Source organism: Chiloscyllium punctatum, chromosome 8, assembly GCF_047496795.1.
Source record: "Chiloscyllium punctatum isolate Juve2018m chromosome 8, sChiPun1.3, whole genome shotgun sequence".
Lineage (NCBI taxonomy): Eukaryota > Metazoa > Chordata > Chondrichthyes > Orectolobiformes > Hemiscylliidae > Chiloscyllium > Chiloscyllium punctatum.
The window spans coordinates 82907243-82934719 of NC_092746.1; the positions used below are offsets into that span (position 1 = coordinate 82907243).

Below are 27477 nucleotides of genomic sequence, written 5' to 3' on the forward strand. Positions count from 1 at the left end.
TTATACACCTCAATAAGGTCAACCCTTATTTCTTGGAATGTAGGAGAATGAAGTCCAACCTCTCCCTATAGCTTAGGGCTAATCTTTGCACTCTTTCCAGTTTAACAAGGGTGACCAAAACTGAACACTATATTCCACATGCGCCCCACCAATGATTTACACAACTGTAACATAAAGTCCCAACTCTTACACTCAATGCCTCAACCAATGAGGGCCAGCATTCTCATCACCCTATCTACCTGTGATGTCACTTTAAAGAACTATGTACTTGTATTCCTCGGACCCTCTGTTCCACAATACCCCTCAGGACCTTACCATTTACTGTATAGGTCCTACCACGGTTTGACTTTCCAAAGTGCACATTAACACTTATCTGTATTGAATTGCATTTGCCAAGCCTCAGCCCACTTTCCTATCTGATCAAGATTCTTCTGTAATTTTTGATAACTTTCCTTGCTATTGGTGATACCTCCTAATTTTGTATCATCCACAAACATAGCAATCATGCCTTGTACATTCAATCCAGATCATTTATGTAAATAACAAAAGACCCAACACTTACTCTTGTGGCACACTACTAGTCACAGCCTCCAGTCAGAGAAACAAACTTCAACCATCACCCTCTGCTTCCTATCATTGAGCCAATTCTGAATCAAATTAGCTAGCTCTCCCTGAATCCCATGAGACCTAGCCTTCAAGACTACCTACCGTGAGATCTTGTCAAAGATCTTATAGACAACATCCACTGCCCTACCCTCATCTACTCTCTTGGTTACCTCTTCAAAAAGCTCCAAAAGATCTGTCAGACCATGGCTTCCCATTCACAAATCCATGTGGATTATCTCTATTCGGACCTTGACCATCCAAACATTGGTTGATCCTGTCCCTCAGTATCCTCTCCAACAACTTGCCTACCAGTGAATCCAGGCGCACTGACCTGTATGAAGGGCTTTTGCCCGAAACGTCGATTTCGAAGCTCCTTGGATGCTGCCTGAACTGCTGTGCTCTTCCAGCACCACTAATCCAGAATCTGGTTTCCAGCATCTGCAGTCATTGTTTTTACCTCACTGACCTGTAGTTCCCTGGCTTGTGTTTGCTACCTTTCTTAAACAATGGAACAACATTAGCCACCCTCCAGTCTTCCAGAACTTCACCAGCGGCCAAATACGAAGCAAAAATCTCTGCAAGGGCTTCTGTAATTTCTTCCCTTGCCTCGCACAACATCGGAGGATGAACTTGATCAGGCCCAAGAGATTTATCTAGCTTAATGCACTTTAAGGCTGAGAACAGTAATATGTATGCAATCCAAAATATTCTTACTTGTGTCTCTTATTTCCTTTGTGTCCATGATTCTCTCCTCAGGTGAGCGGAGGGTGACTACCCTTAACAATGAGGCATATTTGATGACAGTCTAAAAATGTGACACTGGAAAAGCACAGCAAGTCAGGCAGCATCCGAGGAGTAGAAGAGTCAACATTTCGGACATAAGCCCTTCCTCAGGAATATGGGCTTTGATTGAGTATTTAATGACAGTGCTGTATCAAAGGACAAAATAAAATTGAAGTCTAAGGGAATTCGAGTAAAACTTCTCCACTGACGAGAGTCATACGAAGCGCAAAGGAAGATGATAGTAGCTGCTGCAAGCAATCATCTTTGACCCAGAACATACTTCAGGGGTTCCTCAGGAGCATTGCTTGAGGCTCAATAGTATTCAGCTGCTTCATCAGAGTGTTTCCCTCCACCATAAAGTCAGAAGTGGGGATTTTCACAGATGACTACACAATGTTCAACTGTCATACTTACTCAGATGCCCATGAATGTAAGCTTTAAAAAGAATAGCATAGCATCTGGACAAGTTTTCTTTACTTAAGATGGTCACTAAGGGTCATGTGACTTTTATGAGATTTGCACAAAGCATTGACTCAAGTCTGAGAATGTTTGTTGAAATTTCTTCAAATGTAAATGATCAGTGGTGGGTTGCCCTCGATTGGACATTCCAAGATGATGATAGCCTGGACCCCAATATTTTCTTATTTTTGAAAGACAAGTGTAAGGCCTTTCAATTGGTCAGACTTCCAAGTTTTAAGCAAAACACATGATTCTTATTCTATAGTTAAAATACAAAAGAAAGCAAGTAGAATGGAATAACAACTCTATTGCAAAATTTAACAGAATAATAGATCATTTAACTACTAAACAACAACTGTTCCAATATAGTAGTATTCCACATACACACCCTTGGCAAAGGGAAATTCAATAAAATAGATTGTCTCACATGCAATTCTCATAGCAGGAAGAGACCCCAAGCTTTTAACTGTAACAGAGAGAGGAATAACAGTTTCCACATCCAACTTCAAGACCCCAGTAACTGTTGAAAGTTAAACTAGTAGGGGTTTGACTCCACCCATTCAAACTGCTTCTGTTCCAACTTTAAAAAAACCCAAACTGTTTACTTTATTGGCTTGGAACAGTCCACTTGGTAGCTATCTTAACCTCTCTTCATTAAAAGAAAAAGGACAAAACATACCTCTTAAAACTATTACATCATCACAGGAGCAAAAAGAACAGCTAACTATGTACTTTGTATTATTCTTTGGGAATAGTAGGGAATGAAATTTCTCATTTTTTAAAATCAACCTGGTCATACCTCTGGCACAGGTGGTCTTGAACCCAGGTCTCCTTACTCAGAAATAGAAATGCTATCACTGCATCACAAGAGCTCTTCCCTTTTCTTTTCCATTTAAAAGTTTTTGCTAATTGACATCTTCATTTTTAACTGAACTACATTTTAAATTGAATTGTGATAGCTGAATGCTAAAAAAAAATGAAAATATTTGTTTATATCAACCAAGAGTGGGTCAAAAAGAGGAGAACCAATCCCTGCCCATCACCTGGTCGGGTCCAAAACATATTCCCCAGCCTTCCCTCATGTACTAGTGGAAACCAAAAGGACAAGAGAGACAATTCTTTCAGTAAAAAGAACAGTGAACGTTGCTTAACAAACAGTTATGTTGGGCTATGTGAGCAGGATTAATTTGTTTACGCTTGTAACAATTCGTCTCTGCAGAAATTTAACCATGGCCTTAACTGAACTTCTTGCAACTTGCAATCTTCTCAAAGAGGAATGAGAAGAATTAATCCACACCTGCACCTTGTTACACATAAGAGGTCTCAATCAGAATTTTTTTATATATTAATATATAATCCAGTTTGTTCCCTAGAAACCATCTTTACAAGTGTGTTAGTATTGTCTTGCTCAGCTCAAAATATAAGTAATCATTTTTTGAAAAGGCCTTTCTTGAAATTTCTTGAAGGCTACTTTTCAATTTCACCAACTCCATTGGGTGATGCCTTCTCTTATGAGCCATAACTTCGGATTCATGTTGACAGTAGGGGTGGGGGGAGGAGGAGGAGGAGGAGGAGATTTACATTCTCAGAGAAACAGAAGTAGAAGAATTCATCAGTATTCTCAATATTTAACATCATGCCATTAAACTTGACATCTCAAAGCAAAAGGAAAACATATTCCTAGACAATATGTAATTGAGCAGAATACAACAGACTTAAATTAGCAACAAATATATTTTTGTAAAACAAAACGAACAACACTCTTCTAAACACAAAAGCCAACGATCAAAACACATTGTCCATGGACTGATGAAATTCATGATATGTTTGTTTCTAACACAGTTACCACACCTCAACTAACTTATAGTAGGCAGGATGCTATTTATCCACTAGCACATGTAAATCTTTATGAAATATAACTGATCAACATTACACAATGGTCAGTGTTCCTTACAATCACATCCATTCAATTCCCTCACAGCGGTTACCAAACTGACAGATTTAATACAGAAACTCCAAATTAACGGGGACTCCTTTATCTCAGTTTTCTTGCTCCCAGTTTGGGTAATCCAAGATGGAGGCTGGGAAAAATTTCTGGCTGTAACAGATGCTCTGTTTTTGAGGTATTTTAGGTGCTGGAGGCGATTTCCTCGAATTACAGGAGCAGCATTTACTGTTCTATATGCTGTTGCATTGTTTTGGAACTTTGGGGAAAAAAGTCAAAACACAGTAGTTTTAAAAGGGAGAAGAACAGACAAAGGAAGCACATGGTGAGGTCAGTGCGAGAGTGGGAGCGAGAGCGAGAAAGAAACTGACATCACAGCGAACCTGCACAGTTACTGCCTTTGTTGTTTGAATTCATGTATCACTGGACATCAGAGTGCATCTTGGAAAATTAACACACAGTGAAATTCACAACTGATCTTGGAGGAAAAGTTGGGTGAAGTTTACAGCACAGAATCAGATAAGTGAATTGTTGTTTTAAGTGGTGTACAGAAAATCTGCAGTAGTGAGTAGAGTGGGTTCTTTCTTGATTATATGTTGTTAGAGATATGTCGCTTGATTAAACTTAATATATATAACCCATAACTATTAATTTAACCTGGGGCAGTGTTTTGTTAAGGAATAAGACGGTGTTATTTTCTGGGTCTGCAGATTGTGAAGGAGCAAAACTGGCCTTTACGAGAGTGATATGTGCTTCTTGTCAGATGTGGGAGTTTAAAGAGAGTTTAAGAGTTCCTGCGGATTATATCAGCCATCAATGCTGTTGGTTGCGAATCTTATGAGATCAAATGGATCGGTTGGAGAGACAGTCAGAAGCAATGAGGAATTTGCAACAGCAACAGTATGTGATGGACGGCAGTTATAGGAAGGCGGGGATACAGTCACATAGATGGGTTAACTCCAGCAAGGGTAAGAGAGGTAGGCAGATAATGCAGGAGTCTTCTGTGGCTAGACCCATTTCAAACAAGTATGCTGTTTTGGAAAACGTAGGGGGAAGATAGATTCTCGGCTGTTCGTGCTACGTACCCATAAGTTTCTGGTATTGAGACTGGCTCTAATGCAACGAGGGGAACATCCGGTTCCAAGAGATCAATTGTGTTAGAGGATTCTCTAGTCCGAGGTACAGACAGACGTTTCTGTGGCCAGCAGCGAAAAATCAGAATGGTTTGTTGCTTCCCTGGTGTCAGGAGCAAGGATGTCTCAGAGGGTGCAGAATGTTCTCATGTGGGAGATGGGCCAGCAAGAGGTCATTGTCCACATTGGAACCAACAACATAGGAAGGGAAAAGGTTGAGATTCTGAAGAGAGATTACAGAGAGTTAGGCAGGAATTTAAAAAGGAGATCCTCGAGAGTAATAATATCTGGATTACTCCCAGTGCTACGAGCTAGGGAGGGCAGGGATAGGAGGATAGAGCAGATGAATGCATGGCTGAGGAACTGGTGTATGGGAGAAGGATTCACATTTTTGGATCATTGGAATCTCTTTTGGGGGAGAAGTGACCTGTACAAGAAAGACGGATTACACCTAAAGTGGAAGGGGACTAATATACTGGTTGGGAAATTTGCGAGAGCTGCTCGAGAGGATTTAAGCTAGTACGGTTTGGGAGGTGGGTACCCAGGGAGATAGTGAGGAAAGAGGTCAATGTGAGACTGGTACAGTTGAGAACAGAAGCGTGTCAAACAGTCAGGGCAGACAAGGACAAGGTAGGACTAATAAATTAAACTGCATTTATTTCAATGCAAGGGGCCTAACAGGGAGGGGAGGCAGATGAACTCAGGGCATGGTCAGGAACATGGGACTGGGATATCATAGCAATTACACAAATGTTGCTCAGGGATGAGCAGGACTGGCAGCTGAATGTTCCAGGATACAAATGTTACCAGAAGGATAGAAAGGGAGGCAATAGAGGAGGGGGGTGGTGTTTTTTGATAAGGGATAGTATTACAGCTGTGCTGAGGGAGGATACTGCTGGAAATACATCCAGGGAAGTTATTTGGGTGAAACTGAGAAATAGGAAAGGGTTGATCACCTTATTAGGATTGTATTATGCAGCTCCTAAGGAGGAAGGAAATTGAGAAACAAACTTGTAAGGAGATCTTAGCTATCTGTAAGAATAATAGGGGGATTATGGTAGGGGATTTTAACTTTCCAAACATAGACTGGGACTGCCATAGTGTTTAGGATTTAGATGGATAGGAATTTGTTAAGTATGTACAAGAAAATTTTCTGATTCAGTATGTGGATGTACCTACTAGAGAAGGTGCAAAACTTGACCTATTCTTAGGAAATAAGGCAAGGCAGGTGACTGAAGTGTCAGTGGGGGAGCACTTTGGGGCCAGCGACCATAATTCTATTGCATTTAAAATAGAGATAGAAAAGGATAGACAAGATCTAAAAGTTGAAGTTCTAAACTGGAGAAAGGTCAATTTTGACAGTGTTAGGCAAGAACTTTCAAAAGCTGACTGGAGGCAGATGTTCGCCCATAAAGGGATGGCGGGAAAATGGGAAGCCTTCAGAAAGGAGGTAACAAGAATCCAGAGAAAGTATATTCCTGTTAGGGTGAAAGGAAAGGCTGGTAGGTATAGAGAATGCTGGATGACTAAAGAAATTGAGGGCTTGGTTAAGGAAAAGAAAGAAGCATATGTAAAGGTATAGACAGATCGAGTGAATCCTTAGAAGAGTATGAAGGCAGTAGGAGTATACTTAAGAGGGAAATCAGGAGGGCAAAAAGGGGACATGAGATAACTTTGGCAAATACAATTAAGGAGAATCCAAAGGGTTTTTACAAATACATTAAGGACAAAAGGGTAACGAGGGAGAGAATAGGGCCCCTCAAAGATCAGCAAGGCAGCCTTTGTGTGGAGCCACAGAAAATGGAGGAGATACTAAACGAGTATTTTGCATCAGTATTTACTGTGGAAAAGGATATGGAAGATATAGACTTTAGGGAAATAGATGGTGACATCTTGCAAAATGTCCACATTACAGAGGAGCAAGTGATGGATGTCTTGAAACACACAAAAGTGTACCCTAGAACTCTGTGAGAAGCTAGAGAAGTGATTGCTGGGCCTCTTACTGAAATATTTGTGTCTCGATAGTCACAGGTCAGGTGCCAGAAGACTGGAGGTTGGCTAACGTGGTGCCACTCTTTAAGAAGGGTGGTAAAGACAGCCAGGGAATATAGACCAGTGAGCCTGACATTGGTGGTGGGCAAGTTGTTGGGGAGAATCCTGAGGGACAGGATGTACATGTATTTGGAAAGGCAGGGACTGAGTAGCGATAGTCAACATGGCTTTGTGCGTGGGAATTCATGTCTCACAAACTTGATTGAGTTTTTTGAAGAAGTAACAAAAGAGGACTGACGAGGGCAGAGTGGTAGATGTGATCTATATGGACTTCAGTAAGGCATTTGACAAGGTTCCCCATGGGAGACTGATTAGCAAGGTTAGATCTCACTAAGTACAGGGAAAACTAGCCATTTGGATACAGAACTGGCTCAAAGGTAGAAGACATAGGGTGGTGGTAGAGGGTTGTTTTTCAGACTGGAGGCCTGTGACCAGTGGACTGCCACAAGGATCGGTGCTGGGCCCACTAATTTTTGTCATTTACATAAATGATTTTGATGCGAGCGTAACAGGTACACAGTTAGTAAGTTTGCAGATGACACCAAAATTGTAGGCCATTGTCAGCTGGCCAATGGGCAGAGAAGTGGCAGATGGAGTTTAATTCAGATAAATACAAGGTGCTGCATTTTGGGAAAGCAAATCTTAGCAGGATTTATACACTTAATGGTAAGGTCCTAGGGAGTATTGCTAAACAAAGAGACCTTGGAGTACAGGGTCATAGCTCCTTGAAAATGGAGTTGCAAGTAGATAGGATAGTAAAGAAGGCATTTGGTATGCTTGCTTTTATTGGTCAGAGTATTGAGTACAGGAGTTGGGAGGTAATGTTGCAGCTGTACACGACATTGGTTAGGCCACTGTTGGTATATTGCGTGCAATTCTGGTCTCCTTCCTATCGGAAAGATGTTGGGAAACTTGAAAGGGTTCAGAAAAGATTTACAAGGATGTTGCCAGGGTTGGAGGATTTAAGCTATAGGGAGAGGCTGAACAGGCTGGGGCTGTTTTCCCTGGAGCGTCGGAGGCTGAGGAGTGACCGTATAGAGGTTTACAAAATTATGAGGGGCATGGATAGGGTAAACAGGCAAAGTCTTTTCCCTAGGGTCGGGGAGTCCAGAACTAGAGGGCATAGCTTTAGGGTGAGAGGGGAAAGATATAAAAGAGACCTAAGGGGGCAACATTTCACAGAGGGTGCTACATGTATGGAATAAGCTGCCATATAAAGTGGTGGAGGCTGGTTCAATTGCAATATTTAAGAGGCATTTGGATGGGTATATGAATAGGAAGGTTTGGAGGGATATGGACTGGGTGCTGGCAGGTGGGACTAGATTGGATTGGGATATCTGGTCGGCATGGACGGGTTGGACCGAAGGGTCTGTTTCCATGCTGTACATCTCTATGACTCTATGACTAAGTATTCCTTTGTCAGAAGTTGAAAATTGATATTTTCTTTCCAGATCTTTATCATCATTCTCTACTAACAAACAAAATGGATAACGGGGGTCCTGTACTTGTCACATATCCGGACTACCAGGGGCATTTGGTGAGGTGCTGCACAAAGCATTAATAAACAAAGTATGATCACATGGGATTCAGCATAATTTATCAGCTTTACTAAAGGATGGGCCAACCAACAGAAAGTAGAGTCAGAATCAAGGCGTCTTTTTCTGGTTGGTAGAACATAACTATCGGGGTGGTACACGTTTCATTCTTCAAACCCAAACTATTTACAATCTGTACTAGTGATTTGAAAGACTAGTCCTGCCCTTAGTGCTTATGTATTTTGCAGCCCAAGCTCAGACCTTTCTTCTGGATTTAATGGGCATATTGGTTCACAGTGAACCAAATCAGAAACAAATGCAGAAGAGAATCAGTTGATTATTGGCAGAGCAGCTTCTCACCATTCCCTTCCATTCCATTTTTGGGAGCAACTTTTCAGATTGTTCACTTCCATGAGCAGGTTTTCCAGGGCAGTTTCAGGTGCATAACTGCCTGCCGTTCCAGTGTATTTCAAGCATTGATGGTTTTGGTGCATTTATAATTCTGGAATGTCTTTACTTAGCCATTGTGTAAAAGAAAAACAATGTTTATCTTTTATTGCCATTGAAATAATGCCCAAAAATACCCTGCTTCATGTTTATTACTGAAAATCACAACACACCAAAGGAACTGACATCAGGTTGTGTACACCCAAGGTGTCAGTCATATGTACCACTAACAGACTGCTTCATAATCTGAGGAATTCTATCCAAGTGCAACAAGAACTGGACATTTATACTTAAATGGCAAATAACATTCACAAAGTACAATTGTCAAGCAATGACTATTTCCATCCACAGAGAATCTAAACATTTCTCCTTGAACAATCACTGACTCCCCCATCATCACCAGAAACTGAACTGGATTAGCCATATAAATAGCATGCTTAAATGCAGGTGAGAGACTGGGAATTCTGTGATAACACATCTCCCAATTCTCCGTACCCTGCACATCATATACAAGGTACAAGTGCGAGAATGACTACAGCTCCAGCAACACTTTAGAAATTGACCAGGACAAAGCAGCTCACTTAAATGGAACCCCATCCATCATTTTAAACATTCACTTTCTCTATCACCAATGCACACTGGGATCAGTGTATACCATCTACAAGATGTATTGCAGCTATTCACCAAGGCTCCTTAGAACAATACCTTCCAAATCAGGAACATCTATCTTTGAGCTAGAAAGGCATAGGGCAGCAGATCCATCACTACCTGCAAGATTCTAATCCCCCACAACTCCTCTGGACTTCAAATCTCTCACCTCCCTCAGTTGAAACTATATTAGTGCTTAACTATCTCTGGGTCACAATTATAGGATTCCATTCCTAACATCATTGTGGATGTCTATCTAACCAACAGTAAGAATAGAGAAGATAGTAAAAGAGGAGGAGGTGTGGCATTGTTAATCAAGGACAGTATTACAGTGGCAGAAAGGACATTTGAGCACTCGTCTACTGAGGCAGTATGGATTGAGGTTAGAATCAGAAAGGTCACCCTGTTGGGAGTTTTCTATAGGCATCCGAATAGTTCCAGAGATGTAGATGAAAGAATAGCATAAATGAATCTTAATAGGAGTGAGAGTGACCGGGTAGTTGTTATGGGTGACTTTAACTTTCCAAATATTGACTGGAAATACGATAGTTTAAATACTTTAGATGGGTCAGTTTTTGTCCAAGGTGTGCAGCAGGGTTTCCTTACACAGTATGTAGACAGGCCAAAAAGAGGCTGGGTAATGAACCCAGCCAGTATTAGATTTGGAGGAAGGTGAACACTTTGGTAATCGTGACCACAATCCGGTTATGTTTACTTAAACAATGGAAAGGGATAGGTATATACCACAGGGCAAGAGTTATAGCTGAAGGAAAGGCAACGATGATGTGATTAGGCAAGATTTAGTATGCATAGGATGGGGAAGGACATTGCAAGGGATGGGCACAATTGAAGTGTGGAACTTATTCAAGGAACAGCTACTGAGTATCCTTAATAAGTATGTACCTGTCAGGTAGGGAGGAAGTTGTCAAGCGAGGGGGCCATGGTTTACTTAAGAAGTTAAACTTTTGTCAAGAGGAAAAAGAAGACTTATGTAAGGATGACACGGGAGGGCTGAGTTAGGGCGCTTGAGAGTTACAAGTTAGCCAGTAAAGACCTAAACAGAGAGCTAAGAAGAGCCAGGAGGGGGTATGAGAAGTCATTGGCACATAGGATTAAGGAAAACCCTAAGGCTTTCGATAGGTATATCAGGAATAAAAGAATGATGAGAAAAAGATTAGGACCAATTAAGGATAGTAATGGGAAGTTGTGCATGCAGTTAGAGGAGACAGGGTAAGAGCTATATCAATATTTTTCGTCAGTATTCACACTGGAAAAAGACAATGTTGTCAAGGAGAATACAGAGATACAGGCTACTAGAATAGATGGGATTAAGGTTCACAAGGAGGTGGTGTTAGCAATTCTGGAAAGTATGAAAATAGATAAATCCCCTGGGTGGGACGGGATTTAGCCTAGGATTCTCTGGAAAGTCAGGGAGGAGATTGCAGAGACGCTGGCTTTGATCTTTATGTCGTCATTGTCTACAGGAATAGTACCCAAAGTCTGGAGGATAGACAATGTTGTCCCCTTGTTCAAGAAGGGGAGAAGAGACAACCCTGGTAAATTCTAGACTGGTGAGCCTTACTTCGGTTGCGGGTAAAGTGTTGGAAAAGGTTATAAAAGATAGGATTTACAATCATCTAGAAATGAATAAGTTAATTAGGAATAGTCAACGCGCTTTTGAGAGATGTAGGTCGTGCTTCACAAACCTTAATGAGTTCTTTGAGAGGGTGACCAAATAGGTAGATGAGAGCAAAGCAGTTGATGTGGTGTACATGGATTTCAGTAAGGCGCTCGATAAGGTTCCACACGGTAGACTATTGCACAACATACCAAGGCATGGGATGGAGGGTGATTTAGCAGTTTGAATCAGAAATTAGCTAGCTGAAAGAAGACGGAGGGTAATGGTTGATAGGAAATGTTCATCCTGGAGTTCAGTTACTAGTCATGTACCGCAAGGATCTGTTTTGGGGCCACTGCTGTTTGCCATTTTCATAAATGACCTGGATGAGGGCACAGAAAGATGGATTAGTAAATTTGCAGATGACACTGAGGTCAGTAGAGTTGTGGATAGTGCCGAAGGATGTTGTGGGTTACAGAGGGACATAGTTAACCTGCAGAGCTGGGCTGAGAGGTGAAAAATGGAGTGTAATGTGGAAAAGTGTGAGGTGATTCATTTCGGAAGGAGCAACAAGAATAAAAACTACTGGGCTAATTGTAAGATGCTTGGTAGTGAAAATGAACAGAAAGATCTCGGTGTCCATGTACATAGATCCCTGAAAGTTGCCACCCAGGTTGATAGGGTTGTTAAGGAGGCATACAATGTGTTAGCTCTTATTAGTAGAGGGATCGAGCTTCAGAGCAATTAGGTCATGCTGCAGCTGTACTCTGGTGTAGCTGCACTTGCGCGAGTACTGTGCACATTTCTGGTCACCGCATTATAGGAAGGATATGGCAGCTTTGGATAGGGTTCAGGTGAGATTTACTAGGACATTGCCTGGTATGGAAGGAAGGTCTTATGAGGAAAGGCCGAGGGACTTGAGGCTGTTTTTGTCAGATAGAGGAAGATTGAGAAGTTACTTAATTGGGACATAAGATAATCAGAGACTTAGATAGGGTGGACAGTGAGAGCCTTTTTCCTCGGATGGTGATGGCTAGCATGAGGGGACAGAGCTTTAAATTAAGGGGTGATAGATATAGGACAGGTGTCAGAGGTGGTTTCTTTACTCAGTATTTGGGGCGTGAATGGCCTGTCCACAACAGTAGTGAACTCGCCAACTTTAAGGGCATTTAAATTATCATTGGATAGACATATGGGTGAAAATGGAATAGTGTATGTTAGATGGGCTTCAGATTAGTTTCACAGGTCGATGCAACATTGACAGCTGAAGGGCATGTACCGCGTTGTAATGTTCTATGTTCTACGTGACTCAGATTGGAGCAATTCAAGAAGGCAATTTAATACCTCTCTAAAAAGAGGATCAGGAAGGGACAATAAATACTTGTCATCAAAGCACACAGCCCAGGAATGAATGTTTTAAAAAACCTAGTGCATATCATTCAACTTACTTTTCTATTCGGAGAAACTGAGGACTGCAGATGCTAGAGATCAGAATCAAAGGGTGTGGAAAAGCACAGCAGGTCAGGCAGCATCTGAGGAGCAGGACAGACATTCCTGATGAAGGGCTTATGCCCAAAACATCAACTCTCCTGCTCTTCGGATGCTGCCTGACCTGCTGTGCTTTTCCAGCACATTTGTTTGACACTTATTTTTCTATTCAACCTTTTCGAGGATGTTGTTACACACCTCTGGACAAATTGATACATGAACTCAGGCATCCCAGTCTCAGGTTAGGGATGCTGCCAGTGCGCCACAGGAGGGTCCCGCACATTTTTCAATCGTGCACCATATAGAATAATTAATAGACATTGTTGGGGTTTCATTGCTCCAGGTATTAAACAGACTCTCTAGAGTGTGTTGTTTCAGGACAGAGAGGTAACAAGCTTCGTCAATCAAATTAACATTAAAAATAATTAACGTTTAAGATTTCTTCTCATCTTACCTGGCAGCACTGTGGTAATGACTTCAGAAAGAAATAAAACCAAAGTCCTATCTTGCATGGCAACAGGTCTTGCCATTGAGGCTTTACAACAGATCTGCAGGACAGGCACAATAAAACAAAATACAAATTATACCATTTAAAGTAATTCCTTTAAGTGAAATTTTAATGCAACTGAAGCTTATGTTCATCTGTTTCTAGCAGAGAGGTCAACCTCCTAGCTTGTTAGTTTTGCAAATTGCCTGTTTATCTCATAGATCAGATGCAAAAAGCAAGACTGTTTAAGAAGGGTGGTAAGGACAAGCCAGGGAACTATAGACCAGTGAGCCTGACGTCGGTGGTGGGCAAGTTGCTGGAAGGAAATCCTGAGGGACAGGATGTATTTGGAAAAGGCAAGGACTGATGGGGATAGTCAACATAGCTTTGTGCGTGGGAAATCATGTCTCACAAACTTGGTTGAGTTTTGTGAAGAAGTAACAAAGAGGATTGATGAGGGCAGAGCGGTAGATGTGATCTATATGGACTTCAGTAAGGCGTTACACAAGGTTCCCCATGGGAGAATGATTAGCAAGGTTAGATCTCATGGAATACAGGGAGAACTAGTCATTTGGATACAGAACTGCCTCAAAGGTAGAAGACGGGTGGTAGTGGAGGGTTGTTTTTCAGACTGGAGGCCTATGACCAGTAGAGTGCCACAAGGATTGGTGCTGGGTCCTCTACTTTTTTTCATTTACATAAATGATTTGGATGCAAGCATAAAAGGTTCAGTTAGTAAGTTTGCAGATGACACCAAAATCGGAGGTGTAATGGACAGTGAAGAGGGTTACCTCAGATTACAACATGATCTTGACCAGATAGGCCAATGGGCAGCGAAGTGGCAGATGGAGTTTAACTCAGATAAATGCAAGGTGCTGCATTTTGGGAAAGCAAATCTTAGCAGGACGTATATACTTAATGGTAAGGTCCTAGGGAGTGTGTTATCAAACAAAGAGACCTTGGAGTGCAGGTTCACAGCTCCTTGAAAGTGAAGTCGCAGGTAGATAGGATAGTGAAAAAGGAGTTTGGTATGCTTTCTTTTATTGGTCAGAGTATTGAGTACAGGAGTTGGGAGGTCATGTTACGGCTGTACACAACATTGGTTAGGCCACTGTTGGAATATTGAGTGCAATTCTGGTCTCCTTCCTATCAGAAAGATGTTGGGAAACTTGAAAGGGTTCAGAAAAGATTTACAAGGATGTTGCCAGGGTTGGAGGATTTGAGCTACAGGGAGAGGCTAAACAGGCTGGGGCTGTTTTCCCTGGAGTGTCAGAGGCTAAGGGGTGACCGCATAAAAGGTTTACAAAATTATGAGGGACATGGATAGGGTAAATAGACAAAATCTTTTCCCTGGGATCGGGGAGTCCAGAACTAGAGGGCATAGCTTTAGGGTGAGAGGGGAAAGATATAAAAGAGACCTAAGGGGCAACTTTTTCACACAGAAGGTGGTACGGGTATGGAATGAGCTGCCAGAGGATGTAGTGGAGGCTGCTACAATTGCAACATTTAAGAAGCATTTGGATGGATATATGAATAGGAAGGATTTGGAGGGATTTGGGCCAGGTGCTGGCAGGTGGGACTAGATTGGGTTGGGATATCTGGTCAGCAGGGACAGGTTAGACCAAAGGGTCTGTTTCCATGCTGTACATCTCAATGACTTTTATTCAATGAGTCATACATCTCAAGAAGATGACAAGAACGGATCAGGACCGAAAGTCCAATGTTGTCAGATTGTCCAAAGACTTATACACTTAATGGTAAAGTGCTGGGGAGTGTTGCTGAACAAAGACACCTTGGTGAGCGGCTTCATAGTTCCTTGAAAGTGGAGTCCCAAGGTAGTGAAGAAAGTGTTTGGTGCGCTTGCCGTATTGGTCAGTGCATCGAATATAGGAGTTATGAGGTCATGTTGAGCGTACAGGACATTGATGAGGCCACTTTTGGAATACTGCATTCAATTCTGGTTTCCCCACTACTGAAACAATGCTGTGAAACTTGAAAGGGTTATGAAAAGATTTACAAGAATGTGGCCAGGGTGGGATGGTTTGAGCTAAAGGGAGAGGCTGAAGAGGCTGGGGCTATTTACCCTGGAGCATCAGAAGCTGAGGGATGACCTTATAGAGGTTTCTAAAAACATAAAGGGCATGGATAGGATAAATAGTCAGAGGCTATAGTCAGATGCCATGAATTATGTGGTAAATAACTTGCAGATGGCACCAGGGAGCAAGGTGTAAGGACAAGTTAGGCCTGTGATGGAATACTTGTCTTGACAAGTAGAGCTCCAACAACATCCAAGAAACCGGACACAATCCAGGAGCAAATAGCCTGCTGGAATGGAATGCCATACACCTCCTTCAACATTCACTCCCTTCAACACCAATGTATGGTGGCAGCAGTATACAGGGGAACCTCGATTATCCGAGCGAGATGGGCGGACACTATTTCATTTGGATAATCGATCATTCGGTTAATCAATTGAATGCCTTTCCTCTGGGGCGCGGAGTTTCTAAAGTCTGCTCCCTCTTCAGGAGACTGAAGCAGCACACCACACACGTGGCCCTGCCCCCGCCCAACACCGTTCCCCCAAGCCCGTTCAACATTTCTCCCCCCCTCACCTGGACCCCGTCCACCCCTCTGCCCCCTCTCTGAGGCAGTCTGACTGTACACCAATAACAAGACTACTACAGCTGCCTTTGTGGGGCAAGTCTCCAAATACCAAATACACGCGCACGCACTTTTTACTGCAACCTTTTGACAGGTTCCACCTCTGCCTGTACAGGACAATGTTGGAGAGATTATCAGAGGAAGGGGGGTTTAGAACTCTAGGGAAAGTGTGGGGAGAGAGATCAGGCGGGAGGTCAGTCATTTGGAGACGATGCCTGTTTAATCACTGTAAACAAAAGCAATCACTGCTGGAAACACGTCTTTGATGTAATGTTTCTATCGGGACCTCGAGATCTCCTTCGGATAATCTGATTTTCGCATAATTGAGGTTCTTCTGTATACCATATAGGTGATTCACCTGCAGAAACTTTCAATATTGCCTTCAACAGCACCTTCCAAACTCTTGATCTCTACCGACTAGGTCAAGGGAAGGTGACACATGTTAGCAACACGATCTGCAGGGTCCCCTTTAAGTCTCACACAATCCTGATTTAGAACTATATTGCTACTCCTTCACTGTCACTTGGTCAAAATCTTGGAACTCCTTTTCTATCAGTATTGCAAGTATACATGTACCAGATGAACCATAGAAAGTGGCTCTTCACCTTCCAGGGCAATTAACAATTAGGGAATGGGCAATAAATATGCTTTGCCAGTAATGCTTACACCTCACAAAAGAAAAAAAACAAAGATGACACTCAGGTTCATGAGGGGTAAATCAGTGTGAATTGTCTGCAGTTTCCTCTTTTGAAGTCCTTGTATATGGATGTGGATTGAAGTCAGCATCAAAGCTGAGCTGTCATATGATCTACAGTTGCACAACCTGTTAATGCTTACTGTGGAGGCTTACATAAGAATAATGACACTAGGTGCCCACAAAATTATATCTCAAGATATCAGACATACAAACAGACCTGATCTTTCTCTGCACCTTTTCTGTAACTGTAACACTATACTCTGCAATCTGTCCTGTTATTCTGATGCATTTATGTAAGGTCTGGTTAGCACACAAAACATATTTTCTAAACTGTATCTCGGTACACAACAATAATTAATCAAATAAATATACTTAACAATACAAACTCTGAAAAAGATACTAAGAAGTGCACATCTCTAGTTATGTGAAATAAACTTGCTACTGCTTTATTTTAAAAAAATATTACACCACTTTCTATTTTCCCATTACCTATCCACCATCTACAAAGCACAATTCACGTTTATGATGAATATTCTTCACATGCCTTGATGGTTGCAGTTCCAAGTAGCATTCAAAAAGCTCAACATCATCCAGGCAGCCACTTTGGATGGTACCACATCCACCACCTTCAACATAATTGGACAGTGGCAGCACTGTGTACCATCTACAAGATGTACTGCGGTAACTCACCAAGATTCCTTCGACAAACCCACAATGTCAACCATTTAGAAGGATAGGGGCAACAGATACATGAAAAAATACAAATTCCCCTCTAAGCCACGCACCATTCTCCCTTGGAACTGTACCACCATTCCTTCACTGTCGCGGAATTAAAGTCCTGGAGCTCCCTTCCTCATGACACGGTGGGTGAAACTACATCCTATGGACAGCAGTGATTCAAAATGGCAACTCAATACCATCTTTTCCAAGGCAATTATAGATGCATGTTAAATGCTGACCTAACCAGTTATGGCCACAGCCCATGAATAAATAAAAAAACACACCAGTTTACTTCAATACCCTCAATTTTAAAACTTGATTGGCATTGTTTAGTAGTTTAATTTTATTTTTGGCTGGTTCGTTAAAAAATGTTTTCAGAAAACAACCAAGAAAGATTGAAGGCACCATCAATGTGTCATGAACTAGAAGACAGTAGACATGATAGATGGAAGCAGAAAATGTTTGATGTGGAAACTGAGAAAGGCTGGCAACATGGGGAGTAGAGAAACAAGAAAGAAAATGGTAACACCACCTGAAAAGGATTAGACGAAAGTGACACTGTCCAGAGGATTTTTAACATTCCTCACACTAAGATGATTGCGAATTATACCTTCAAGCTAAAAAAAACATAGCCCACTCCACTTCTGGACTTAGAATACTTATCAATATAAACCAGTAAAATATAACTTTTAAAAGTATGTATGAATTTAATATCAATTTTATTTTCAATTATAAATAATTATTGGCAATAATATTTAACTGTTTCAAAAAACAATAGTAAAAAAGAGTATTCAAGAAACCTCACTGCTAAACATTCAAGTATTTGGCAATGTTACCTCTCATTTTTCTCAGGAACACCAGCTTTTCCTTCATCCAAAGATTTACCACTTGCTTTTTTCTTTTTCTCTCTCTTCTTTCTGGTAAGAAGATCGTCCTGAAAACAGAAACAAGATAACAGGTGACTGCAGCATAATTTTTTATGCTGGGCTGCTACAAGGATCTAAACATGAAATATCAGTTGTTCTCGACAAACTTGATGCCCTGGAAATCATCTAACAATATCATCTGTCTCTCGTAGTAAGTTCAGTGTTTGTCAAGTAGGTGATTAAACATCCGCTGTCAGTCATCTACAATTCCACAGCAATAAATGCCTCCAAGAATTGAAACAATTCAACTCTTTCTCTCAACCAACTCTGAGTCCCACCTCTGCCACCATTATTGATAATACTCAACTCAGTCGTCACCAGATTTAGCACAGCAATAGGTAATGGTTAAATTACATTAGCAGATCTGTAAAAAGTTCTAATTCTGCAGCTGGACAACTGATTAATATTTGCTTTGAGCAAGATGATAAAATAAAAATCCACAGAATGAGAGAGATAAATACTCTAGTGGTTGCACTTTGGGTGCCTATTCAAAAATCTTCCAGTTAAAATTGTTTCAAGAGCAAGCATAAAGAACATTTACCACAATTAAAAACAGCTTAAGTGAAACTGTTCTGTTACTAATTGAATCAGTGTTAGAACAATATTCATGAACTGGCCAATGCTAAATACTACTACACAAATTAAGTCATCCAACATGTGTAATGCTTCAATGCCACTAGACAATTTTTAGAATTCAAACAGATTTAGCTTTATTTGAGCCCTGCATTTCCATACTGGAGTGCACAATTATCTAACATAAGAATGCTACCTGCTTATAGTTTTGGAATATAGAGAATTGTTACTTTTGTAACAATATAAGAACATTGTGTTGGGTGGCACTGCCACTGTGCTGCAGCAGATATTTAAAATTACAAAAATTAACATAGAGAAACAAAACATTGCCTTCCAAAACACAGCTATATTTATTTGTGTAATCCATATACACATCAACCGGTTTACTCTCATCTACCTGTTTGCCCACCTTCTCAAAGAACTCAACAAGGTTTGTGTAGTTTGCTTCAACTCAGGTATGTTTTGGAGAGGGACTCTTAAATGGCATCACCAAGCATATTTGCATCACTTTAATATGATGTGAGAAACATCGTTTTACTCATCAGTCTTTTATGCTGCCCTGGCTAGTTCAGGTAATACATACTTTAAAGCTATTCTGAAGCTGTAACACTTTGAAGAAATATAATGCAATAGGTATTCAAAGGATCGTTCTTCGCCATTTCAGGCAACTCCAGCAGACCGTAACAGCCAAACACATCTTCCCCTCACTCCGTCTGCATTTCACAGGGATCATTCCCTCCGGGTCACCCTAGCCCATTCCACAACCACCACCACCCTCCTCCCTCTCCACAACACCTTCCCATGTAGCCACATAAGATGCAATACATGCCCCTTCACCTCCTCCCTGCTCACCATGCAAGGGCCTAAACAGTCTTCCCAGGTAAAGCAGCATTTCACCTGTACTTATTTCAATCTTGCGTATTATATTCAATGCACGCATTGTGGCCTACCCTACATTGCAGAAACCAAACACAGACTGGGTGACCGCTTTGCGTAACACCTCCAGTCTGTGCACAAGCAGGGACCCTGACCTTCCCATAGCTGATCATTTCAACACAGCGTCTTGTTCACATGCTCACATGTCTGTCCTCGGCATGCTACAATGTTCAAGTGAATCACAGCACAAACCGGAGGAATGACAACTCACCTTCAGACGAGGTACTTTACTATGTCTGGACTTATCGAGTTCAAAGCATTCCATACCCTTACTACTTTGAGTAAAGAAACTACCTCTGACATCTGTCCTATATCTATCACTCCTCAATTTAAAGCTATGCCCTCTTGTGCTCGCCGTCACTATACTTGGAAAAAGACTCTTCCTGTCCACTCTATCTAATCCTCTGATTATCTTATATGTCTCTATTAAGTCACCTCTCAACCTTCTTCTCTCCAAAGAAAGCAGCCTCAAGTCCCTCAGCCTTTCCTCGTACGACCTTCCTTCCATACCAGGCAACATCCTAGTAAATCTCCTCTGCACCCTTTCCAAAGCTTCCCCACCCTTCTTATAATGCAGTGACCAGAACTGTACACAATACTCCAAGGGCAGCCGCACCAGAGTTTTGTACAGCTGTAGCATAACCTCATGGTTCCAGAACTCGATCCCTCTATTAATAAAAGCTAAAACACTGTATGCCTTCTTAACAACCCTGTCAACCTAGGTGGCAATTTTCAAGGATCTGTGTACCTGGACACCGAGACCTCTCTGCTCATCTACACTACCAAGAATCTTACCATTAGACCAGTACTTTGTATTCTGGTTACTCCGACCAAACTGAATCACCTCACACTTGTCCGCATTAAACTCCATTTGCCACCCCTCAGCCCAGCTCTGCAGCTTATCCATGTCTCTCTGTAACCTACACATCCTTCGTCACTATCCAGAACTCCACTGACCTTAGTGTCGTCTGCAAATTTACTAACCCACCCTTCTACACCCTCATCCAGGTCATTTATAAAAATGATGAACAGCAGTGGACCCAACACCGACCCTTGCAGTACACCACTAGTAACTGTACTCCAGGGTGAACATTTCCCATTAGCCACCACCCTCTGTCTTCTTTCAGCTAGCCAGTTACTGATCCAAACTGCTATATCTCCCACAATCCCATTCCTCTGCATTTTGTACAATAGCTTACTGTGGGGAACCTTATCGAACGCCTTGCTGAAATCCATATACACCACATCAACCGGTTTACTCTCATCTACCTGTTTGGTCACCTTCTCAAAGAACTCAATAAAGGTTTGTGAGGCATGACCTACCCTTCACAAAACCTTGCTGACTATCCCTAATCAAATTATTCTTTTCTAGATAATTATAAATCCTATCTCTTATAACCTTTTCCAACACTATACCAACAACTGAAGTAAGGCTCACTGATCTATAATTACCAGGGTTGGCTCTACTCCTCTTCTTGAACAGGGGAACCACATTTGCTATCCTCCAATCTTCTGGCACTATTCCTGTAGACAATGACGATTTAAAGATCAATGCCAAAGGCTCGGCAATCTCCTCCCTGGCTTCCCAGAGGATCCTAGGATAAATTCTATCTGGCCCAGGGGACTGCTCTATTTTCACACTCTGCAGGATTTCTATTACCTCTTCCTTGTGAGCCTCAATCCTACCTAGTCTAGTAGCCTGTATCTCAGTATTCTCCTCGACAACATTGTCATTTTCCAGAGTGAATGCTGTCGAAGAATATTCATTTCGTGCTTCTCCTATCTCCTCTGACTCCACACACAACTTCCCACTACTATCCTTGATTGGCCCTAATCTTACTCTGTCATTCTTTTATTCCTTAAATACCGATAGAAAGCCTTAGGGGGTTTACCCTGATCCTATCTGCCAACAACCTCTCATGTCTCCTCCTAGCTCTTCTGAGCTCTCTCTTTAGGTCTTTCCTGGCTACCTTGTAACCTTCAAGCACCCTAACTGAGCCTTCACATCTCATCCTAACATAAACCTTCTTCCTCTTGACCAGAGATTCGACTTCCTTCATAAACCAAGGCTCCCGCGCTCTACAGCTTCCTCCCTGCCTGACAGGTACATACTTATCTAGGACACACAGGAGCTTTTCCTTGAATAAGCTCCACATTTCTAATGTGCCCAGCCCCTGCAGTTTCCTTCCCCATCCTATGCTTCCTAAATCTTGCCTAATTTCATCCTAATTGTAGGTGGCACGGTGGCACAGTGGTTAGCACTGCTGCCTCACAGCGCCAGAGACCTGGATTCAATTCCCACCTCAGGCGATTGACTGTGTGGAGTTTGCACATTCTCCCAGGGTCTGCGTGGGTTTCCTTCGGGTGCTCCGGTTTCCTCCCACAGTCCAAAAATGTGCAGATTAGGTGAATTGGCCATCCTAAATTGCTTGTAGTGTTAGGTGAAGGGGTAAATGTAGGGGAATGGGTCTGGGTGGGTTGCGCTTCGGCAGGTTGGTGTGGACTTGTTGGGCCGAAGGGCCTGTTTCCACACTAAGTTATCTAATTGACTTTCCCCCAGCAGTAACTCTTCCCCAGTGGTATACACCTATCCCTTTCTATCACTAAAGTAAACATAACAGAATTGTGATCGCTATCAAAGTGCTCACCTACTTCCAAGGTTCCAACTAGGTTGTAGGAAAGGCAGGTGAACCTCTGCCTCACCTGGAAGGACTGTTTGGGGCCCTGGATGGAGGTGAGGCAAATGGTATGCCAGCAGGTGTTGCATCTTTTACAGTTGCAGGAGAAGATAGGGGAGTGTCTGGCATGAATCAAGGAATGACAAAGGGAGCGATCTTTGTGGAAGGCAGAGAGGGGTGGGATGGGGAAGATATTCTTCATGGTGGGGTCTAGTTGAAGATGGCAGAAGTGCTTAAGGATGATAGATTGGATGCAGAGACTGATGGGGTGGTAGGTGAGAACAAGGGCTCCCTGTCTTTTTTACGTTTAGAGTGGGGGGGGGGCATTTAGAGCAGTGGAACAGGGAATGGAGGAGGTGCAGTGGATGGCTGTCAGGATAACAGAGGGGGAAAAGCACATTGTTCAAAATAGGTGGGCACCTGAGATGCCTGACAGCTCCTCGTCCAAGCAGATGGAACGGAGATGAAGGAATTGGGAAAACGGGATAGAGTTCTCACATGATATGAGTAGGAGGAGGCTAAGTCCACCTAGTTATGGGAGTCTATAGGTTTACAGTACATGTCCATCAGTAGTCTGTTGCTGGAGATGGAAACAAAAAGGTCAAGAAACAGGAGGGAGGTGTCCAAGATAGAGCATGTGAATATAAGGGCAGGTTGGAAGTTATTGCCGAAGGCAGTTAACTGCTCCTAGTTCAGCCTGGGCACAGGATGTACTGACGCAGTCATCGATGTAATGGCAGAAGAGCTGGGGAATAATGCTGAAGAGGGACTGTTTGACGTAGCTGACGAACAGGCAGGCATAGCTGGGAGCCATGCAGGTGCCCATGGCCACCCCTGGATTTGAAGGAAATGGAAAGAGTTGAAGGAAAAGTTATTGAGGGTAAGGATTAATTCGGTGAGGCGGAGCAGGGTATTGGTGGAAGGGGACTGGATGTGAACAGGCCATACTGTCTAGCTGTGTTCACCTATCACTACCTCAACACTCCACACCCAAAACCCTCCCCCAGCCCTCCTTTATCTGCAGCTTCCCCTCACCCCCCCAGTTCTGAAGAAGGGTTAAAACTGAAACGTTGACTTCTCTACCTCCTGATATTGCCTGGATTGATATGTTCTTCCAGCCTGAAACACAGAGTGTGATCAGGCTTCAAGAGACACTGAATGTACACTCAAATCAACAGAATAGTTTTCTTTTCTGATACATTTTAGTATATTAAAGAAATCTCCTCACACCTATGACTCCAGCAGCTCAGTTTCTAATGCTTTTTGACTAGCACCCAAAGCTAGCTCTCAGTTAATGTTTTTTAATTCATTCACAGGATGAGGACATCGCTGACTGGACTCATCCCTAATTGCCCAGATGACAGTTAAAAGTCAACCACATTGCTGTGGGTCTGGAGTCACATGTCAACCAGATCAGGTTAAGGATGGCAGATTTCCTTCCCAGGTGAACCAGATGGGGTTTTCTTGCCTTCGTGATAATTGACAATGGTTTCATGGTCAGCATTGTGCTCTTAATTCCAGATTTTTTTTTAAATTGAACCCAGATTCCCAGAACATTACTTTTGTTTCTGGATGAACAATCCAATGATAATATCACCTCCCCAGTTAAATCTTAACAATTGTTTGCACTTTCTGCCATACTGCAAGTTAGGAAGAACTACAAGAAAGAAAATAAATTAATTAAAGATTTCAAATTTACTTTGGAAAGCAAAATGGCTAACAAACATAGCAGCTTTTACTTGTTAAAACATGCCAAGCCACCTTCAAAAGCACTATTCAAAAACCACACAGAAGGAGCAAATACCTGAGAACTTGCTGCCTACATATTCTACTCTTAAGCCACACATCACATTGACCTGGAACTATATTGTCATTTCATCAGTATCACTGGTCACAAACTTGGAACTCCTTTTCTAAGAGCACTGACAGTCCTTATACTGCATGGACGAAACAATTCACCAACGTGTTCTCAAGAGCAATAAATTCTAGTCTTGCCAACAATACTCTCAGTCCATGAGAATAATTAGCATAATAAAACAAAAATTGATTACTTATGACAAATCTTTACTCAAAATAATGTTCAATTGTCTATATACACAAGCTAAAGTTTATTGCAGCTCTAGCATAAATTGCAGTATGCGGGTTCATCATTACAACAGTATCCAGTGCAACAGATCCGAAGAAACCAGAAAAGCCCAGGAAACTGTGGACATTTTAGTCAGCATTATAGACTGTGTCAAGGACAATGACCAAAAAGGAATTTTAAGGATAATTTTCTTTATCAATATGATTTAACTCTGTTTCTCCCACCTCATTAAGATTGAAAGATTTTCAAACCAACATTGAAAACTTTTGCAATATTACAGCAATACAGGATGCAAACAAAAACACAGGTTTACAACAGACATACATTTCAGCAAACAATACTTTTAGAATCTTACTGAACACAAGAATTAGGGAATAGCTTGGGCTGCCCTGATGTTTCATGGCCTCCCAAGCAAAATAAAACAGGAAAACAGTTTTAGATTAGAAGCTTGAAGGTGATAACATTGGTCTGTCTCCATCCACTGACCCAAAAGTGACTGCTCAGTAATCCTTGAATACCTCTGAATGACCTATTGAAAACCTCAAGCATTTCCTCTATCACTTGGCAGGATTGAATTTGGCAACTATTTGGAAATATGTATTCTAACTGTCATAATTCACATGGCACTTAGAGTCAATAGAGATGTGCAGCTCGGAAAAACAGGCCCTTCCGTCCAACTCATCCATACCAACAAGATATCCTCAAATTAATCTAAATCACATTTGCCAGCACTTGGCCCATATCCCTCTAAACTCTTACTATTCATGTACTCTATAAAGGTTACCCCTCAGCCTCTGACACTCCAGAAAAAAAAATAGTCCTAGCCTGTTCAGCCTCTCCCTATAGCTCAAATTCTCTGACCCTGGCAACGTCCTTGTAAATCTTTTCTGAACACATTCAAGTTTCACAACATCCTTCCTATGGAAAGGAGACCAGAATTGCACACACTATTCCAAAAGCGACTAACCAGTGTCTTGTACAGGCACAACATGACCTCCCAACTCCTGTACTCAAATGTTTTAACCATTAAAGGAAAATATACTAAACGTCTTCCTCACTATTCTACCTGAGACTCCACTTTCAAGGAACTATGAGCCTGCACTCCAAGGTCTCTCTGTTCAGCAACACTCTCCAGAAGCTTACAATTAAGAGTATAAATCGTGCCCTGATTTGTCTTTCCAAAGTGCAGCACCTCGCATTTATCTAAATTAAACTCAACCTGCCACTCCTCAAGCCCACTGGCCCATCTGATCAAGATCACGTTGTAATCAGAGGTAACCTTCTTCGTTGTTCACTACAACTCCAATTTTGGTGTCATCTGCAAACTTACTAACTGTATCTCCTATGTTCACATCCAAATCATTTATGTAAGTGACAAAACGCAGTAGGCCTAGCACTGATCCTTGTGGCACACCGCTGGTAACAGGCCTCCATTTTGAAAAGCAACCCTCCACCACCACCTATCTTTTACCTTCCAGCCAGCTCTGTATCCAAGTGGCTAGTTCTCCCTGTATTCCACGTGATCTAACCTTGCTAACCACTCTACCATCAGAAACCTCCTGAAAGCCTTACTGAAGTCCATACAGATCACGTCCACCGCTCTGCCCTCAGCAATCCTCTTTGTTACTTCTTCAAAAAACTCAATCAAGTTCATGAGACATGATTTCCCACACACAAAGCTATGTTGACCATCCCTAATCAGTCCTTGCCTTTCTAAATGCACGTAAATACGGTCAGATTCACTGGTTCCTGGCTTTTCGTTACCTCTTTCTTAAATAGTGGTACCACACTAGCCACCTCCAGCTTTCTGGCACTTCAAATACCTCGCCAAGGGGCCCAGCAATCACTTCCCTAGCTTCCCACAGAGTTCTAGAGTACACCTGATCAGGTCGTAGGGATTTATCCACTTCTATATATTTTAAGACATCCAGCATCTCCTCCTCTGTAATATGGATGTCATCATCTATTTCCCCCCATTCTGTCTGTCCCATGTCCTTCTCCACAGTAAACACTGATGCAAAATACTTGCTTAGTATCCCCTCCATCTCTTGTGGTTCTTTGCTGATCTTTAAGGGGTCCTATTCTCTCCCTAGTTACCCTTTTGTCCTGAATGTTTGATTCTCCTTAACTCTATCTACCGAAGCTATCTCATGTCCCCTTTTTACTGTCCTGATTTCCCTCTTAATTCCTGCTGCGTTTATACTCCAAGGATCTGGATGTAGGTTTGCTCGCTGAGCTGGAAGGTTCATTTCCAGACATTTCGTCACCCTACTAGAGAACATCTTCAGTGGGCTTCAGGCAAAACACTGCTGATAATTCCTGCTGTCTATTTATACGTTTGGGTTTCTTTGGGTTGGTGATGTCATTTCCTGTGGTTAAGTCACTTCCTGTTCTTTTTCTCAGGGGGTGGTAGATGGGGCCTATCTCAATGTGTTTGTTGATAGAGTTGGAATGCCATGCTTCTAGGACTTCTTGTGCATGTCTTTGTTTGGCTTGTCCGAGGGTGGATGTGTTGGCCCAGACAAAGTGGTCTCCTTTCTTATCTGTATGTAAGGATACTAGTGAGAGAGGGTCATGTCTTTTTGTAGCTAGTTAGTGTTCATGTATCCTGGCGGCTAGTTTTCTGCCTGTTTGTCCAATGTAGTGTTTGTTGCTGTCCTTACACGGTATAGTAGAGGCTGGTAGAGTGACAAAATGTCTAGAAATGAACCTTCCAGCTCAGTGAGCAAACCTACATCCAGAACCTCAATCGGAGCTACAAATCTTCCAAAAACCCGCTAAGACTCTAAGAATTCACTCAATTTCTGCTGTCTATACCTGACATATGCTTCCTTCTTTTTCTGAACCAAATAGAGTCAAAAAGATGTACAGAATAGAAACAGACACTTCAGTCCAACCCGTCCATGCTGACCAGATATCCCAACCCAATCTAGTCCCACCTGCCAGCACCCGGACCATATCCCTCCAAACCCTTCCTATTCATATACTCATTCAAATGC

The 27477-nt window shown here is 42.1% G+C and overlaps 1 protein-coding gene across 2 annotated transcripts in view; it reads right to left on the reverse strand.

Annotated features, from left to right (window-relative positions):
* The window catches only part of dnajc1 (DnaJ (Hsp40) homolog, subfamily C, member 1), a 248945-nt gene that overhangs the window by 109596 nt on the left and 111872 nt on the right, over nt 1-27477 (reverse strand). For both annotated transcript variants that reach the window (XM_072575955.1, XM_072575954.1), the window contains exons 5-6: nt 18116-18213; nt 13169-13262 (exon numbers count right to left, since the gene is read on the reverse strand). In XM_072575955.1, the coding sequence (XP_072432056.1) occupies nt 13169-13262; nt 18116-18213 (192 nt within the window). The remainder of the gene's footprint in view (nt 1-13168; nt 13263-18115; nt 18214-27477) is intronic.